We start from the raw sequence: 19,615 nt of genomic DNA, 5'->3' as shown, positions 1-19,615 counted from the left end.
GTTTTCAAAAATGTTGTGCAGAACTGTTTACAATATAACTTCATTAGTTGTCCAGATGTTAGCTCATGATGAGTAATTTTAAGGAATCTACTCTTTCCTCTTTTTTATTGTTAATCTGGAGTTGGACTGGATAGTCCTACATACTGTAAAATACAGAGGAATTGTTGGGTATGATAGTTGTATCTATCATATCTAAGAAACCAAATAAAATGTTACTGTATTTTATTTGCCTAGTGAAGAAGTCTGTATACTATTAAATAAGCCAGACAAAACAATTTGTTCCACCAATTTTTGGCAGCTAATGGAAGCTTTTATGTCAGAAAACTGTATTACTCAAGAGGGTCCATTTCTACATGAAAAGAAGAATTTCTTAAAGAGAAAGGATACTAATTTTCCATCTCCTCTATGGGTTTTCCCTGGGCTCATTGATGGTTGTGATGGGCAACCTGGAGAAAGAGTGTCTCTGGTGGATTTGAAGCTTTCCTAAAGTTTCTCCCTGGAATGGTTGCATCAAGAGACTCCAAACAACCCCAGCCTCAGAACAACATGTTAAACTATGCCATTTCCCCCCTTGTCAACAAACTTATCATAGGTTAACTTATAAATTAAGACCAAAGGTTATGCTTAGTAATGATATACTCTAAGCTTATATCTTAAAAATAACCCAGAATTCTCTGTGAAAAAATATTTTCAATATGTAATCTTCTTAACTTTTAATATAAACAATCTAGCTGGCTTATTTCAAAGCTTCTTCCTTCCTGATGTTGTCCTTAACTAGAGACAGCGCGCAGAAGAGGGAGTGGAAACATGCACCAACATCTAACCTACTTGCCTTAAAGTATAATCTAAATATCTAGAGACTGTTCATTCTAAATGTTTAGCTTGCTCTTCCTTCCTGAACATGAAACAAAATCAACAAAAGAAAAGTCTGCTGCTTTGGACTTTGTTCTGTCTTGTAGAAAGATGCCAGATTGCGAATTAACTCCAGAAGGCTATACATGAATGTAGGTAGAGTTCATTTGTTTTTGTAACAAAGAATTTTTAATTGTATTTGGATCAAGTTTTTCTAAATATTTTCAAAACTTTCCCAAATGATTCATCTTAAGATTGGCAACTTTCTTCCATGCTTTCTCATTCTCTCTATCTCACACACACAATTATAGCCATGAGATAATCTTATTGGTATAAATCTTCATTATCTCACTATAGTATTAAGAACAATAAAGGAAAATAATGTTTTGAATAATCCAGAAGTTGATATCAAAACAATATAATTGTTTTTACCTGTTTTTTCAAAGAGTTACTGGAATACACTGAGATACACTTAATTCCTAACACATAGGATGAAAACACATAGGATGAAAAATCAATTTTAGCTGGTAGCATGTGCAAAGCAATTTTAAGATTTAGGATAATGAGATATTACACTTCTGTTGCTTTGGAATAGGCACTATTTGCCTCTGTTTCTACAGTGCCTGCGGAATCTATGTGTTTGTTCAGAAAAAAAAACCATTATAGAACTTTATAGTGTGATTCTTGTATCAAAATCAGCTGAAGACATTTGGTTGTTTGAGCAAAAGCCTTTTCATGCATGCTTCTTAGACTATGTATTTTTGTATTATTGATTTTTGCATTATTTAATATAATTTCTTAGCCATCCAGAACTGTTGCAATCCATGGACGTATAAAATTAAACAAATAATACGATCTCATTCTGTCTATTCTATAAAAATCATAAAGACTGTAAAGGTGACCTGAAATGCACCGTATTTCAAGAACAGGAGCAAAAGCTGCCGACACGAAACCAAATTTACAATGCACCAAATCATAGTGTGGGACCAACAACATCTTTTTGTAAGCATGTGATACAATTTCCTCCAACTTTGCTGCATTCAGTTTTGTGGCATCCACAAGTACAGTTGGGTATTGGTTTTTTTCTGATTTAAACAGCACGATTTGATAACATGGCATTGCATAAACCAAGAGATGGTTGCTTTCTTCAAAGAGCCTTTAGTCCAACACAAGCAGCTTCCCGGTATCCCACCCCTATTTTAACTATCTTAGGCTGAGCACTATTGGGAAAAAATGGCTTCCTTCAGTTTATCTCCTATCCTATGAGCTAATTAATCATGGGAGAGCTCAGTCTATTGCAACAATGCAAACTACTTTCCAGCAAGGCCATTTTTCCACTCATGGTTGCTTTAGAAACAGCAATTTATTAATAAACCACCAGTATGCTTTACACTAAATTAAGACACTACAGATAATGTATTATGCATTTTTAAGAGCTAGGGGAAGAAGCTAACCTGGAAAATATTTTGCAAGAAGCCAATGATTTTTGTGAGATGCTGCACTGAGCTAAATTTTCTAAGCATCTCTTGGGAAATTTCAACATCAATGACATGAATGATACTGAAAATAGACAGAACAATCCCACAGCTGCCTCCCAAGGGAAGACACAACCATAGCCTTATAGGGATTTGTGTATTTTAATTGTTTTTTTTAATGCTGAAGGGCAGAATGTTATTTGTCAAAATCTGCCTGCAGCATTCAAGGAAATTCAACTGTACTTATAAAGAGGCTGCTATGCTACAGTAAATTCATGCTAGTCTTTATGACTATGCACTTGTATACTAACAGAACTTCATGTGGTTTGGGCTTAATCAAAATGGCTAAGTCTACACCACTGGCTTTGAGTATCAGTACTTGGGAATCCAAGAGGGGGCAAGGAGGTAATAGTTTGGTACTATGTGCTTCCTTTAGGCACTGGATTTAGCTGGATTCAAAACAGTACTAGGTTCTTATGGATTCTCTTTTACTTTTGCTTTTCATACCTATAAGAAAATTAACGTTGGCTTCTCTTGTCGTATGACTAGATAGGTAGAAATATTGGCAGATATAAAGGACTGAGAATTCAAAGTATGTATGCAGCAGTAAGTGGATTCATGGAACAGCATGAAACGGAAGATCCCAGACTTTTTTCCATTTAACCATTTTTGTTCTCCTGGAAGAGAGAAATGTGCTAGATGCTGATATCTACATAATTGAACAAGTGACAATGGCAATTCTAATAATCAAGAGAATGGATCCCTCTGGAAATTCCTGCAGAAACAACTATTTTTCAGTACCATCTATATTTCATCTTTACTTTAGAGATTTTTTTTTTGCCTACTTTTCAAAATAGTGTCAGTAAAATATTTCTAAATACATGTGCAAAATTAAAATCTAACAAGACCGTGAACAAAATTAACAAGTTCCAACAGTGCTTTGAAAAATGCTAAGAGATTTGCCTCTACAAATCAAGGATGAATAAAAATTAAGGAGAAACAAAATGTTATGCAGAACTATGCAAACAAAAAGTTATTAATTAATCTGGAAAAATACTACAATACTTGGAAAGTTTGGAGCATCACATAACTGCTTTCGGCCACTAAAAGAAGAAAGCAAAACACCATTCTTAGGATGTAATAACAGAGGTACTCCTAAAATGTAATTACACAGTGTGATTAATTTAGAATTAACCCAACAGCCTAAATTTGCATCTAATGTGAGGCTATGAAATCTAGGATGCATAAAATTAATATACTTACTAGATGACAATAACAAGACTAAAATTTTCTCTCCTGCCATCAATTGACCATCCAGGTTTTTGCAGCTCAGTCTGGTGGCTCTATGTAAAGTCACAAAACTTGTAAGCATTTTAAATTTAGTATGTTGTGCAAATGCAAGATGTTAGAGTAATAATTGACTTGGTTGAATAAGTTGAATGAATGCAATTTTAAAATCGTTTCTAGAAAAACTGCCACACCTATTTTCACAAAGAAGTGATTCACATATTAAATGTTAAATTCTCTGCACATTCTCAGATATATCAATGCACACTTGAAAACAAAGACCATGAAACTCAGGCAAATAGTTATTAGCAAAGCAAATACTTTTATCATGTCTCTTCAGTGAGCCGTAATGAACAAAGCTCCTTTCAAAACATTACTGAGCAGCATACCTAGATGATTATTGTATAAATGGGTAAAGAAGAGAGAACACGAGAGGGGAAAATAAAATTACACGTAAAATATATTAATGACTCAAATTCTTTCTTCTGCACACCTAGTAAAAGTGTAATTGTCTTAATTATTTTTGTATCAAGCCACCCTAGTCAAATATTGCTTAACAGATGTCCAGTTCCACTGTTATAACTGGCTTCAAGTAGTCCTCGTTTAGTGCCTGCCTCCTACACAATCCTTTGCTGTTATGACAAAAAGTAACTTTGCAACCAATGCCCGCATTTATGATTTCTGCAGATTCATAAAGTGAAGGAAAACTGAAGTAAGATTGTGAGCACAGTCACAGTTTTACTTAGCAACCACTTCACTTAACGACTGAGTTGCTGATTCCAACTGTGGTCACTGAACTAGGACTATCTGTATAGGCAAGTTTTGATGTTGTTTTCCCCTAAATAAATGAATTACATATGACTACAATCCTATGTGTGTCAAGAAACGATAATAAATAAATAAACAAAAACCCCTATCATTCCTACTACATTTTAATCCTCAGTGGAGGTGGAATAGGAGTTACCTTCTATTTTGAAAATACCAGGTCCTACTCAAGCCCCTTGAGCTCCTGTTTATTTGCTTGAAACACGAACAGAAGTACACTCTAGGATATTCACAGGATTACACCTATAGAAACAACTGCTTTAATAACTTCTAACAAAAATGTTGCCTCTAATCCGTTCAATAGTATATTTCTTCCAAGATCAAGGCATGAAACCTGCTTTGCCAGCAATTCAATTTTGTCCCCCGAATACACATATTATTAACACCCTCTTAAATGTTCAAATCATGTTTTAGGTTGCAAACTCGTTTGGTTGGGAACATATTCAGAATGTTGCTAGCCCTATAGCTACAATTCAGAGAACATTAGTATGTTAGCAGCACGGCTTAATCCCCAGCCCAAACAGCAATCACTGCCAGAGCTGAAACAAAACACACTCTGTCAGGCAGGGCGAGAAGCATCCAAAGCAACAGCAGAGACAGGTTGATATTTTTTTAAAAAAATCCTCTTTGAAAGCAAATCTATCCTTCTTTCTTTGTATGGAGAGAAAAGTTGTGTTGCAAAAAAGCAAAGTTCTAGAAAATATTAATCAGCAGCTTTTCCCATCACCCATATGGTCAGTTGTGATTCTTGCGCTATGATGAATCCATGTAGCAAAGTTAATTCTGCAGTTATCGTTAGCCTACCAGCTCTATTCACTCTGAAATAATTACAGTTTAATCACTGGTTCTGTTGTGTTTTGTAGTATACAAAAGTCATCATTCTATTCCCATTTACTCTTATAACAACACTATTTTCTTCATTGTAATAAATAAAGCGTATGGGATTAGGAAAAATAATGGTCATTTTATTTTTATTTTTCTATTTATTTATAATCCACCTTTATTATTTTTACAAATAACTCAAGGTGGCATACATATTAACATATCTTCTTTCAATTTTCTCCACAACAACAACCTTGTGAGGTAGGTTGGGCTGAGACTGATTGGCCCAAGTTTACCCAGATGGCTTTCATGGCTAAGGCGGGACTTCAACTCATGGTGTCCCACTTTCAAATGGAACCTATGCACAAATAAGTACACAAAATATTAAATTATACTTTATATGCATTTATATAGGGAATTTTTAACCCACCTAGGAATATCTCCATATTGCAGGTTATCATTTCTATTAGTCTCATATTTCAGATGTAACACTGAACATTAATTGTTTTAATGCCATCTCTTAGGGAGTACTTTGGTTTGATTTAAGAACTTGCAGTCTAACTTCTAGCTCAGCCACTATCAGATTCATTAACATAATGAGTATGCTATGCCTATTTCAAAATTCAATATCCCAAATCTATTCTATAAAATCTGGAAAATTTATATTCCACAGTATGACATTTTTTTTCAAAATCAGGCTGTTCTATAGTAACCCAAGATAATTTTGTCACAATTTTAGGGGAGGCAAACATTAATACTTATAAAGTAATGATGATATAGACTGACTTTAAAATGTTCTTATTCCTTCTTCCTTTTACTTTCTCTATTTTTCATCCGGTGAGCCCTGAAACTCAATTTCAGTTACTTCCAATTAAGAATAGTTTTTAACTGTGTTGAATTGTGTTCATATAAATAATCTAGAATATTCCTGCCTTTGAGGCATGATATAATTGAAAATGCTCAAGACGTGAATCAGTGGGTTATATCAGTCAGCTATTTGCTAGATTCTTCAAACAGATATAACCTGATCCCCTTGCACATTGTGGTAGTAAAAATGCAAAACATATTTTGCACATTTCACCCTTAGCTAGAAAAGAAGCTCGGCTGATTTTTTTAAAAAACTTTGTCCCGAAAGTATGACTTAATCTAGTTTATAATGCCTTGTTTTTCTTCATACAGACTATACAAGAGAAAAGGAAAAATGACTTGGAACTATACATTTTTGTTTGCCTGATATTAACAAACTTAAAGCAGGTCAGAAAATAAGAGATAGAAGTGTTGGGGGTGTGTGTGTACTACAATACAGAACAAAGCTGCTTTTCACCAAAGTGGCAAAGAATTCTAGGACATGAAGACAGGGACAAAATAATATTACATCAGGAAGCATAACTTTATACTTGTTACCATCCTCAAAAATTACAGTTTATAAGAGTATTCTCTGCAACACAACTTCTCTGCAAAGTGGCAATGAAGGCATAGAGATTTCTTTCCTAAATAAAAAGTTAATATGAATATTTGAAAAACTTGAAAAAAGATTTTCAATTCTGTAACTTTTAATGAGACAGGTTGGTTCCCTTATAAAAAAAAAACTAAATATCTCCCTCTCTGATTTTGACCAAATTCCTCCCTGGTTTAAATGGGCATGCAGGGCAATTTTGGAATCTTAGCAAAATCTTGAGCAATATAGCATTCAGTCGCGTTTCCCTCCAAGATTTCAGAAATGGGATAACTTTTGAAGGTGCAAGAAAAGAAAGAGGCAATGTTTTGGCACCTTTAAAGGCCAACTATAAAAAAAGTAAAGAAATTAGTTTAAATGACATCTTACCTGGTAGATCATGACTTTAAAGTTCCTACGCTTCAGCAATTCCGTCTCATTGGATTCTAACTTCTTGATTTGTCCAGCTTGTTTCTCCAGATTTTGTCGGACAGTTTTCACATTAACACTGACCTTACGGACTTTCTCCAACATCTTGTTGACTGTATTGCTGGTGGTGGTGTGGGCTTTGGTGAGCTTAGCCAGTTCTCCCTGGATGCTGGCCACTACACCATCCATTTCTTGCTGTCTCTCTTCCAATTGAGTCTGGGTCAGCTGAATCTGATCCACAGCCCCAATAATCTTGTCCAAAAGGGTAAGCACCATAACACCATTGATCTGGTCAGATTTAATGAGTTCTTCAGCAGCTGGTTCCTCCGAAGCTTCAGATGCAGTTGGCTGCTCAACGATATGGAGGGTGGTGTCTGCCATGGTCACTTAAAAGTTCTGACTAGGAAAAGCTGGAGAGGCTTGACACTGTAGTGACAAGACAGAGAAGTGAAGGCTGAAACTGAGATCTTTCAGTTACGGGAGGCCAGACAGAAGCCAAGAGCTGAGCGTGTGGATTTATGCTTCAATTGAAATGGTACAATCCTTGCAAAGCTGTCAGGGGAAACTGCCCTGCAAAATTTTCCAGGCTCTGAGGCCATTGGTTGACTCCACCTCAACTGAAGGAAAGGACGCTCTTGCCAAATGCCTTGTCGACCCACCCCTTTTTTTCTACAATGATTAAAATAGTTGGAGAGGAGGCAACAGCTTTAGCATGTGAGCACAGGCAGAGTTCGAGCATTCGCTCACTCCCTCACAGAGGAATGCAAAAATCTAAACTCCAAAAGCCTCTGCTGCTTACTAGGTGGCGGGAGGGCAGGGATTTTTTAGCAAGATCTCTCTGGAATCTAGAGGGAGGAGGGGAACAAATATTCTGTACAAAACTGATAATGGAAAAACCACCTACTCTCTGAATATCAGCGAATATGTAACTGGCTCGATGGGAAACAGCTGCACGGAAGAGTACAGCAGGGATAACCCAGAAACTTCTGTGTTGAGCGAGGCCAGCTTAAAGTTTCATATTTCCTTTTAAAGACACTCAGTGAGAGTTTAGGACACACACACACAGCTTGGATCACTCAGTATACACAACTGGTAGTACAAATGAATTCAGCTATGCTACAGATATCTATCTGGTCAAAATAGCATGCAATGTACTTCAGAAATGGCTATCTGGATTAAAAAAAATCAGCACTTTGGTGCAAACACTTGTTATTGTACGGCAAGGCTTGTTTTTTTACTGTACAGTACTGATTAACTGTTGCCTGCAACAGTAGTTGACATTTTATGGAGGTGAGGCAATTCTGAACTGGTAACTTGCCATAAACAAATCTGAGGATTTATTCTGCATGCTTTCCAATGTGGTCGAATATTATGGGTCTCACTGAGAAAGAAACGTCTCTTTAATTCAAATGAAAGCTGTATGAATGGAGATGAATTCCATAAGGATCATGAATGTATAAACGTCTCAGCATACAAAGAAAAGTTCTTGATTTAGGTGGACTATTTTCATTATTTAGAACCAGAGGTGGGGAAGATGGCCTCTTTATGACTTGTAGACTTCAACTCCTAAAATTCTGGGAGTTGAAGTCCACAAGTCATAAAAAGGCCATTGTTTTCCTATCCCCGATTTAGATTATTGAGAGTAAGAATGTACTCCAAAAGATTTTAGGAAGCATAATTCCATGAATTCTATAATTCTGTGCTCTTGAAAAAAAACTACAATAAATCCTTCTAGTTTCAATTTAAAAATGACAGACACTGATGATCTCAGCATTTGTCTAAAAGTACCCAAGATAAAAGGAAAAGTGGATAGGAAAAATAAAACAGCAAACATTTGTTTGGTTGGAATTCATGATTTAAAACTAGCCTTTGAAGAGAGAGCTAATCTTCTCCCTAACTGTTGTAAAGCAGCTACAAGTCACTGGCTTTACAAAAAAAAAATTCTTCTAACTAGAATTTGTTGCTTCTTATTCCTGTTAGCATAGGCAATACTAACAAGAAAATTCTGTGGCTCTAAATACAATTGATATTGACGAACTCTATATAGCCACCCAAAATCACCTTGTAGAGGAGATGGGCAGTATAAAAATTAATTAATTAAAAGATGGCTTCAGCACAGTTGGAAAAACCAGCATGAAGTAGACCCAAAAGGCAACTGGACTTCCTTAGCTTTATCCTTGAAAACGTTTTGCTTCTCATTCAAGAAGTTGAAGTTTCCTTGAAGGAAAAAAACAAGGAAATCCAGTTGCCTTTTGGAAAAGCACTTTAGGGACCATTAGGGCCTAGATGATTGAGAATCTCCATAGAGATTAACTTTGAGTAGAACTAATATACCTAGTCTGAATGCATTCAAGGAATTGTTAATGTTAAGGAATTGTTAATGACATTCCTTTTGAACAATGTAAACGGCCTTATATGAATTGTTGGTCCATTTGACAATATTAACTAATTCTGGTGCTTTTTTTATCACATCTGAAAGAATAGATATTTGACAGAGGTATTAAGGTAGAGCACATCATTTTTATTGCTCAGATCAGACCTCCATACCCAATGTCTTGCAGAGGTGCAACCCTTCAGTTTTTATAAATCCCAGCCAGGATGTGGAAGTTATTTTAATTTACTTTGGCTTGTAAAAATAAAGTCTGGTTTACTAGCCTGATATTTGGGAGATAAATATATATACGTAACTACATAAAACACATGATTCAGTTTTCAAAACGACATCAGACATCTTCATTATTTATTCATGCGTCAGGCTCAAGTGACAAGCCAGTCAATCAATTACTGTTGCAACCAGTGGATCAACACTTCGTTAATATGAAAAAAAGGTAGATCCTATACTTGTGAGAGAATACGAAGAAAAAAATCCTACATATATACACATCAAGAAATTGCAAGGTAACTGACATCATGCAGAACAAATAAAAAGATATTAAAAATAATATCTTAAAGAAATTAATATCCTAAAAGAAAGGAAACATCTAAAATTAGCTCATATCAACACTATATTTCTCTCTTATCTTTCTATCTTCACAATCCATCTCTCTTTCATAGATCCTTCTGGTATTTGAACTACTGTACTTTTATCTTTTTCAGAATCTCATCAAGTTTATCCAACCAATGTTTTCTTGCTCATCCCCTTCCTCTTTGCTTGTCGCACACTCCTATAATTAATTCACATTCATTCAATCTCCACTGCATTTCTTCTTGCTATTAAATACCCATTTGCATAGCATTTAATTTATTTTTATGACATGGTGGTTAAGGCAGTAGACTAGAACCTAGGTTATTCTGAGTTCTAGTGCTGTAACATTGGGCGAGTCACTTTTTCTCTCAACCATAGGAAGGAACTGGCAAACTATTTTAAAAATGCTGCCAAAAAAACCTGCAATGGCACTTGTCAAGAGGGAAAATTGATTTGAAGTCACAATATATCCTATCTCTTATACATGTGATCTTTGATTTAAAACAATTCTTTTAATGACTGTTTGAAGTTACAACCGCACTGAAAAAAGTGACTTATGATTATTTTTTACACTATTGCAGCATTTCATTGGTCATGTGATCAATAAACCAAATATATACATTTATCAGCACACAAGAACATATACATTTATATTCCCAACTGACACACCTCTCAAATCACCATAAGCATTCCTTATATATTGATCCATAAGTACAACAAACAACCAAGGTAACATCATCTTATTCTCAGCATCACTCCTCAGCATTCCATTTATTATTACGTTACCCATCATATACTCTTATAGTTGCATTCAGCAAGTAGTCAAGCTATATTTATACAGAACATTCTCATTATCATACATTCTCTCTAAAATAATAAATGCATAAAACAATTCATGTTATTCTTTACTCATCTTCAGCTTAGCATTCAGTAATATCATTCAAAATCCTTCTCTTTAAACTGTTGGAACTAGCTGTGCCTGAACACACTTATAGATGGATTATAAACTGTCTAACATAGGAAGCAGAAGGTGAAGCTAGGTAAAATCACATCAATACTTGCTCAATTAGTACAGGAGCCCCCAAGACTGTGTGCTCTCTCCATTACTCTTTTCTCTCTATACCAATGATTGCATCTCCAAGGATTCCTCTGTTAAAGTATTGAAGTTTGCAGGTAAAACAACAATCATTGGTCTGATTTGAGATGATGATGAGTCTGCATACAGAGGGGAGGTTGAACCAATGGCCCTGTGGTGCAGCCAAAACAATCTGGAGCTGAACACAATACTGTAGAGATGATAGTAGATTTTAGGAGAAGCTCTACTATTTTACCATAGGATATTAGACAACACAGTATCAACAGTAGAGACTTTCAAGTTTCTGGTTCTATAATCTGACAAGACTTGAAATGGACACCTAACATTAGGACGATCATTAAAAAGGCACAAGAAGAATGTTTTTCCTGTGTCAACTCAAAAAACTCAGATTGCCCAAGGATCTGCTGATACAGTTCTACAGAGAAATTATTGAGTCTGTCATTTGCACTTCTATAACTGTTTGGTTTGACACAACAACCAAACAGGACAGGTACAGACTTCAACTGCACCTAGCCTGTCTTCCACTGAGGATCTGTACACTACACGAGCCAGAAAGAGGGCTGAAAAAGTATCTACAGATCTCTTACATCCTGGACATAAACTTTTAAACTTCTCCCCTCAGGACACTGCTATAGAACATTACATACCAAAACAACTAGACACAGTGGTAACTTTTTCCCCATGCCATCACTCTGCTAAACATCTAACTCTCACAGCATTCTTTATGCCTAAAGAATACCCATGTAGTACGGCTGTATTGCTATTATCCTTCCCATCTTCCCATCTTTCCTACTAACTTATCTTATTTGTATTTTATGATTTATTGTTGTGTCTTGTGATTTTTGATCCATCACATCCCTTTGATGTTTGTATATATACTGAGTTTATGCACCAGAGACAAATTCCTTGTATATTCAATCACACTTGGCCAATAAAGCATATTCCAATATTCCAATTCCAATATTTATTCTTATTAAGGGATGCAGTTATAAGATACAGTAAAATGCATTTCTGGATTTAAGGAATCTGACTTACAGGCTTGCAAATGTATCACTGTTGCAACATTTAGTAAATTAGTTATGTACTGGATTAATAACTTCAACCCCTCAATGGCTAGGCGAATTATACATCGTTTCATGAAGACAAATTATCTATTTTTTTATATGGCTGCCCAATACAGATATCATGACTTTGGGTGGCATACCAAATTATTAAAAAAAAATTCAAAAGAAAAGTAACATATATCACTAAAACAGAATATATTAGAAACCTTACAAAAGACAAGAGTTTTGCTAATCACAATCCCTCCCCCCCAAACCCCCACGTGTTCCAAAGAAATTGTAGTGTGAATATTAAATACTGGGTAACAGTATTCTATTGCTCTTGCGTATCCTATTTTCTAAACGGCTCTGAAATATTTTTGTACATCAAGCAATATCAAAAAATATTAAATAGGAATAAATAATAAATCGATCTTCTTCAACTGGCGCTCTGTAGATACTTAGAACTAGAATTGCAAGAGTTGGAGTTCAAGAGATCTCCAGTGCATTACATTGAAAAAATGCCCGATCAGAATCGTCCCCTTCGTTGCCCCTGATCCTGCGAGAAAGGGCGGATTGGGGATGAACCCCGTTTTCCGGATTAAATCCTCTGTCCATCCCACTCGAAAGGAAAAGACTCCCGACGAATAACATAACTCTCCGTGCAGATGGGCCACTGAAGAAGCCAGCCGTCAGTATCTCCCCACACAAGCAACACCAATGACGCCCCGCCCACCAGCAGCAGAACAGATCCAAGAGCAGAAGGCCGGACCAGGCTGTTCTGCAGGAGGGAGTTACGTCTTTACGTGGTGACGTCATTGACGGAAGCTCAGGCGGCAGCTGTGGATTGAGGCTGCGGGTCACCCTTGGGGAGGTAAATAGGTGCGGAGGGGGATGCTTCGGTAGGAGGTTGTCTTTCTGGGGTGGGACTGAGCAGGAATGGCAGGATGCCCTTTGTTCTGGGGGTGGGGGCAGCAGTAGGCAATTGTGGGGTGAGCGATCTGACCTCTGTGTTCGCGGGATTCAGTGGTTGTATGAAGGGGCTTTTGATGCTGGCATTCTTCCAGTTTAATGCTTAAGTCGCTTGCTCTCTTAATCCGTGTTGTTTCGTTAAAAAGGAGAGAAAAAGAGAGGATTTTATCGGTGTGAGGTTGGGGAAGCTGGACATTGACGGGGTCATCTCTGGAGGGGGGAGCAAGGTTTTTTGCTTGAGATCATACCTGGGTCATCATTGAAAGGAGGGGACGCTTCGTCAGCATTTTTGAGTGGGCAGGCATGTTGAGGGAAAGATTATTTTATATTGCTCTATAATAGTATGTGGGCCTTATGATCAAGGGATATTGGGGACTGGATGATCATGGAAGGCGGTTGGTTGGTGAAGGAGGAATATTTGATCGTTTTCCTTCCACTTCTTTACCATAACTGTGAATAATATATGCTAGGAGTGGGTGGGCAGTAGATCCTGTGATGTGCAGGAGGTACTGGCAGCTTTCTGACGTTCATTTGGTGATTTGATGGGGCAGGATATGAAATGCAAATAAATTGAAAAGAATACTGATTTGATTGGAAGGAATGACTGCTTCTCAAAAATTATTGTGTCATTCTGGCTCCCCCTACCCCATGATTACTAAAAGTAGAAATGTTAATTATCTGTGGAATTTGGAAAAGGTTTGGTTAAGCAGCAGAGGATAATATATGAATAAAAATATCATTGATTCATTGGAGACATGTTACCAGATCTAGGTTGCACAAATCTGGATGGCCATTAGACAGCAGCAAAGAATCTGTTTCTTTTTCTGCCATCTATTGATAATGTGGAATTTTGTAACCTAAATCTGGTATTTGTAGCTTTAGGATCTTTGATTATTTACTATTCTGATTTTTAGACTAACTGCTAGATTTTTCTAGTTTTGTTAATATGTTACATTCACTAAACATTTTTCAGTCATGATGATAATAATTCCCTTTTTAAATCTTCTCTTTTAGATTGGATAATGGCTTTCGTTGTGTTTTGGTACAAGGCTTCTTATTCTGTTTGTCAGCCTGCAATATAATGAGCAAGAGGCTGGAAATGTAGTTTTGTACCTTGTGGTTTCCAGTTAACTTTGAGTGGTAGCTTGCATGTATCATTTTAATGCAAAATATACTATCACACATACATTAAAACTTATTGTGCATCCTATTGTCTAAAAAGAGGAAGTACACATCTTTTGAAAGCTGTTCAGGTTCTACAGGTTCTGAGGTGGATAACATAATTCTGCTTATTGGCATGCTTAATTCACTAATAGGAAGCATAGTAAGGCATTCTACAAAGTGTTTTGTGTTAGTAATTAATAAGTGATGTTTTATAAATAGAAAACTGTGCATTTTGGTTGATGGGAATTCAAATATTTCATGGATTTGCTTAGACTTATCTCTGTTAGCTTATCATTTTTATCTCTATAAGCATATAATTAGTGCCTCTGCATTTTATGACCTTTATTGGAGATATCAAAATACCAAGTATTATTTGCTTCCATAGATCCCTGGTCTATGATCTCTGAATATAGTGTGTTCTTTACTGAAAATTGAATTTGGATCCCTAGGCTACTGATGAATCTGCTGCAGTATGATGGGGCGGAAAAAAATAGCTCCTTCACTGAAATAGCTATCAACTATAAAGCATCAGTAGCGTTTCTAAAACAGAAGATATTGTTTGATGTTATGGAATGGACTGATGTTTGAAGCTTAGGCTCAAGCATGAATGATTGATCTCAAAAACAATTATCTACAGATGAACTGTTTACACTGGGATTATTTGAATGGCATATAAGATACATTAACAGTACATAGAAGTCACTGGTAATGGTAATGTTATACTGCAGCTTCTAAGAATTGAAATAATTACAGATATATGGATATCTACACATTCAAAATGTGGAATAGCACATTAAGATCAGATATGGCAGTCTTTTGGAAGTTGTTGGTCAGACTTGATATTGAGGGTAAACCGGGCATGCCAGAAAATGAATCTGTTAATGGACATGGCCACATACAAAACAGTCATTTAATAGCTAGTAAACTAATGATATAGAAGTTGCTCACTGCTATCCCTCTAGCCTTCCAATTCTCTGTTCCCCAATTAACATAAAGCCTACTCAGCATTTTTATTTCCTAAGAATGCCATGATAATTTGTCACTATTAATGTCATAACATAAGTTAAACATTTTAACCCCTGCTTCAAGAATAATTTGTAAAATTTCAGCTCTAAAATTAATTCGGGTGTAAAGACCCCAGGAAGGATTTATGTAAACTTATCTTAATGCTTTTTTTTTTCCCTGAAGGTATATGAAGATTCTCATCCTAATTTGATTGGCTTCTTTTTTCACCATGGGTGAGCTCTTCCGAAGTGAGGAAATGACCCTTGCACAACTTTTTCTTCAGTCCGAAGCAGCATACTGCTGTGTCAGTGAATTGGGAGAACTTGGGAAGGTCCAGTTTCGAGATGTACGTATTTGCTTTGGTTCATTAGTATAGTTATTATGCTCCCAAAGTATTATTTTTGTGCTCAGAATTTTTATTTCTTTCGAAAGCATTAATGATAGGTCTTTCAATTAAGTATGAGATGATTCAGGCCTATGATTTATAGCAGCTATACTTGATAAGACTCACTTTTTAAAGTTAATCTTACTGAAGATTATAATTATGGTAGTAAAAACTAATAAAAACAAAAATAATAGCAAAAAAGGGAAAAAGACATAAAGAATAGAAATAACAGAAAAGAAAGAAAAAATAAAAATGTAGTAAAGAAAAAGAAATATAAAGAAGTGACCCCTTCTTCATCACCATAGGTATCAATAAATTTAATAATTTATCATCTTTTCTTAAAATACAACATGATATCCCATCCACACAAATCCATAAAACTTTGCCATTTCAGTCCTGATATTAGCAAAAGTCCATTAAAGATTATCAAACGAGATAACATCTCCCTTTTAACCTTGATCAAATGTACCAAATTTATATTCTTTTTACTTTTGATTCAACCCTAGCAAGACAGAATGGCTCAGCCATGTAGACATGCTCCGAATCCCTTCCCTTAAATGTTGCCATGAAATGGGATCCAGGTAGGATGTCTTTTCCATAGCAGTCTCTGCTGTGTGAAACACGTTTCCCCTTGAAGTTTGGCAGTCTTCCATCCTCCTAGCCTTCTGAAAAGAATTTTAGACTTGCTTTTTCTTCAAGTGCTGCAATAGAGTGAGGTGGATGAGAGGAATTAACAAAGTAGTACATGTGGATGCTCAATTTTGGTGCCAGGTTTTTAATGTGTTTGGCTATATATATATATATATATACATACATACTGATATTGTTTTAATTGTTAATTGAGAGCTTCCCAGAATTTGATATAAGATGGACAACTGTATAAATGTTTTATAGAAATAAATAAATCAATATACAATTTTTAAAATAAAAATCTCAATGAACTTTTTGGTGTTTTATCTCAATTTTAAAAAAAGATACGTTCATGATTAAATTTTTATTTCATTAAGGATTGAAAGAAGACTCATCACATATTTTTAGATTTGTTCTTCTAGAAAATTCTAATAGCAGAAAAGTAGTTAATAAGCAATTTCCAGATAAAACAAGTAGAAAAGGAAGTATGCAAATTTGGTGTTCTTTTAAAAGTGCCAACTGCTTTTAAAAGTTATACTGTTTGAGCAAGATAACTATTTTCTTGTCTCTCAGTTTTCAAAAACTGCCAGAATCCACTCTCTTGTTTCTTCCTGAGGAGCAACCATATGAACACTTGTAAGCAATCTGCTGTCCTTTCTTTCTCCAGAGAAGTTTGAAGAGCCACTCTATCACTGGCTTCTTCATTGCAGTCATTGGTTCTGCTTTTTATGGAACAGTCTGCTATTTCATCCCCTAAAAGTTCAAGGATGAAATTATTGAACTAGCTTCTGAAGTGAAGTTGGAGACAGAAAATGACAGTCTATCCATGCTTCTGCATATACTAGTATATAACATTATAATTAAATGTATTTATTGACAGCTAAACCCTGATGTGAATGTGTTCCAACGTAAATTTGTTAACGAAGTCCGAAGATGTGAAGAGATGGACAGGAAGCTCAGTATGTCATTGTTTTCTTTTACTTGCACTCTTGGTATAGGTTTATAGGATTAAATTAGGTTGTGTATATATTTGTATATACGCTAGATTCACACTTAATGTGATGACCCGCAGTGTACACCAACATAACAAAATCCAAAACGTAAATAAATGTCCTTTAATGCCTCCAACTTGGCCCCACTGTTCAATAATTCTCAGTTGGAGATAAAACTTGTTCAAAAATAGTCTTCAAAAGAAAGCAATACAGTCCGAACTTAATGAGCATATAGAGCTGAAATAAAAAACCAAAATAAACTACGATGAAGGAAATTCCACAACGACCAAGATAAGTAATTACCAACTGCAAGGAGATAACAAAGCACAGTTTGTTGGAAGGACGCCAACCAAGATAACTTCAGCCCAAAATAAAACAAGCTTTGCTTCTGGCAACGCTGTGTTTTAACCATCTCTCTTATATACTATTCTCCCCAGCTGCAACCAATGAAAAGGATCATGGCCGCTTCCTCTCTCATAAGCCAAGTTGTTTCCTTCTCCATTCCTTCCTGCATGTCCTAGGATGAAGAGGGGATGGGCCTGGTCCTTCCTCTGACTTCCCAGCCAGCCTCTGCCCTTTCCCAGCCTCCTCCACAACCTCCGGAGCCACATCTCCACTCCCTGTCTGTTGTTCCTCCTCTCCCTCAGAGCCCAACTCTAACAAGGGCATGACACTTTGTGCCAGTTCTGATTTTTGAATACAGGTGGTTCTCACTTAACAACCACTCATACTGCAGCCATTCAAACTTACAGTTTGTACTGAATTAATGGCACTTATGATGCTTAAGTTAACTTAACTCATACTTAAATTGGCACAGCATCCTCAAGGTCATGTGATTGTGGTGTCCTGCTTACAATTATGTCATCACAGTGTCCTTAAGTTATGTGATGGCCATTTGTGACCTTCTTTTCTGGCTTCCTATAAGCAAAGTCAATGGGTAATATGACAAGAGGTCCCAAATGGTAACGATGTGACCTCCTTGCTTAACACTTGTGATTTACTTAATTATGGCGACCAGAAGTGCCAGAATTTATATTGCTAAGCGGTGCAGCTATATTTCATGACCAAATCACTTATTACAATTATTGACATTAAATGAGGATTACCTATGAATCAAAATTGACTGGATTCATAGATAATGCTAGCTTATAAACTATTTTTTATTAAGAAAAATGACTGAATTAGCATAACACACTAAGCCAAAAATAGATAAACCGTATTTTATTGTAGCCTGTGGTGTGTCTTAAATAAAATACCTCTATCACAATAGACTACTCTTTGTGGATAAATTGTTTATTCATTTTTTGGATGCAAAATAATGTAACATTGTGACCAACTATGTTACATTGATTAGCAACAATTTTGCCTGTTATCTCAAACATCTTTGCCAGCTGCTTTCTGGTTTACTGAATTTAATTTTTAAAAACAAAATAAAAAGTAGAATGAAGAAATTGTGGCTGTCCCTTTCCCTACTTTATATTTCTATATCTCTGTGATATCTCCTGTAGAGGCTGTAGAAAAAGGAATATAGGAGTCTCTTTGTGCTTGTTCAAGCCTTCCATATAATATGTTGACAGAATTAACCTCAAACTAACCCTTTGATTTAGGTCTAATAAGATGGGGAACAAAAGAAAAGACAGATAACCCTTTTACCAAATTTGATCACAAATATATATTAAAGCACAATTTTTCCATAATTCAGATTTGAATAAAAACAGAGCTGAGTAAATGCCTTGAAGGTCAGGTATGCAGCTACTAAAGGTTATTGGAAATTCTTATAAATTGTATTTTTAATGTGACAAGAATGTTTAGTAACTATATGACCAGAAAGTGTTGAGTAGCTGTATTTAGTTATAACTCAATTTAAACAAAGATAAAAACAGCCTCTTCTTTAGTACCCCCAGCTTTCTGGATTGTGATCTCTACACACTTGCAAAGTATGAAAATGAACCTTGCCTGGAAAAAGAAGTACATCCTGTACTATGAAAACTTGCTAGTTAAAATAGTGAATTTAATTATTTATTTTCTGACTTTTGTTCAGAAACTCAAGGTGACATACAAGTATAATTAAAGAGTTAATTTTGAGTTTTGTATATCTTTTATTTTTTAATGGAATGAGTTGTCTGGAGAATGGAGGAATAAACTGAAATTATGGATTTGGAGTTGAGAATCATTGATTAATTTGTTTTCTCATTCAGTACTGCATATTTTTAATCATATTGCCACTATGACTCTTTTTTA

The 19,615-nt window shown here is 35.7% G+C and overlaps 2 protein-coding genes across 15 annotated transcripts in view; one reads left to right on the top strand and one right to left on the bottom strand.

The window, feature by feature from the left end:
• The window catches only part of CAVIN1 (caveolae associated protein 1), a 36,841-nt gene extending 28,969 nt beyond the window's left edge, over positions 1 to 7,872 (bottom strand). The window contains exon 1 of the mRNA XM_026669852.2: positions 7,087 to 7,872. Within this exon, the coding sequence (XP_026525637.1) occupies positions 7,087 to 7,506 (420 nt within the window). The 5' untranslated portion in view covers positions 7,507 to 7,872. The remainder of the gene's footprint in view (positions 1 to 7,086) is intronic.
• A 5,162-nt stretch (positions 7,873 to 13,034) lies between these two features.
• The window catches only part of ATP6V0A1 (ATPase H+ transporting V0 subunit a1), a 50,895-nt gene continuing 44,314 nt past the window's right edge, over positions 13,035 to 19,615 (top strand). For 10 of the 14 annotated variants that reach the window (XM_026669857.2, XM_026669856.2, XM_087945497.1 and 7 more), the window contains exons 1-3: positions 13,035 to 13,100; positions 15,551 to 15,713; positions 17,263 to 17,341. In XM_026669857.2, coding sequence (XP_026525642.1) covers positions 15,597 to 15,713; positions 17,263 to 17,341 — 196 coding nt within the window. In that variant the 5' untranslated portion in view covers positions 13,035 to 13,100; positions 15,551 to 15,596. Of the gene's footprint in view, positions 13,219 to 15,550; positions 15,714 to 17,262; positions 17,342 to 19,615 lie in introns of all 14 variants that reach the window. The other 4 variants (XM_087945501.1, XM_087945499.1, XM_087945492.1 and 1 more) reach the window with 2 other exon arrangements.

This window comes from Notechis scutatus, chromosome Z (assembly GCF_049901735.1).
Source record: "Notechis scutatus isolate UNSWTSFEM ecotype Mainland chromosome Z, rNotScu1.2, whole genome shotgun sequence".
NCBI lineage: Eukaryota > Metazoa > Chordata > Lepidosauria > Squamata > Elapidae > Notechis > Notechis scutatus.
This window is presented reverse-complemented; position numbering and strand designations above follow the sequence as displayed.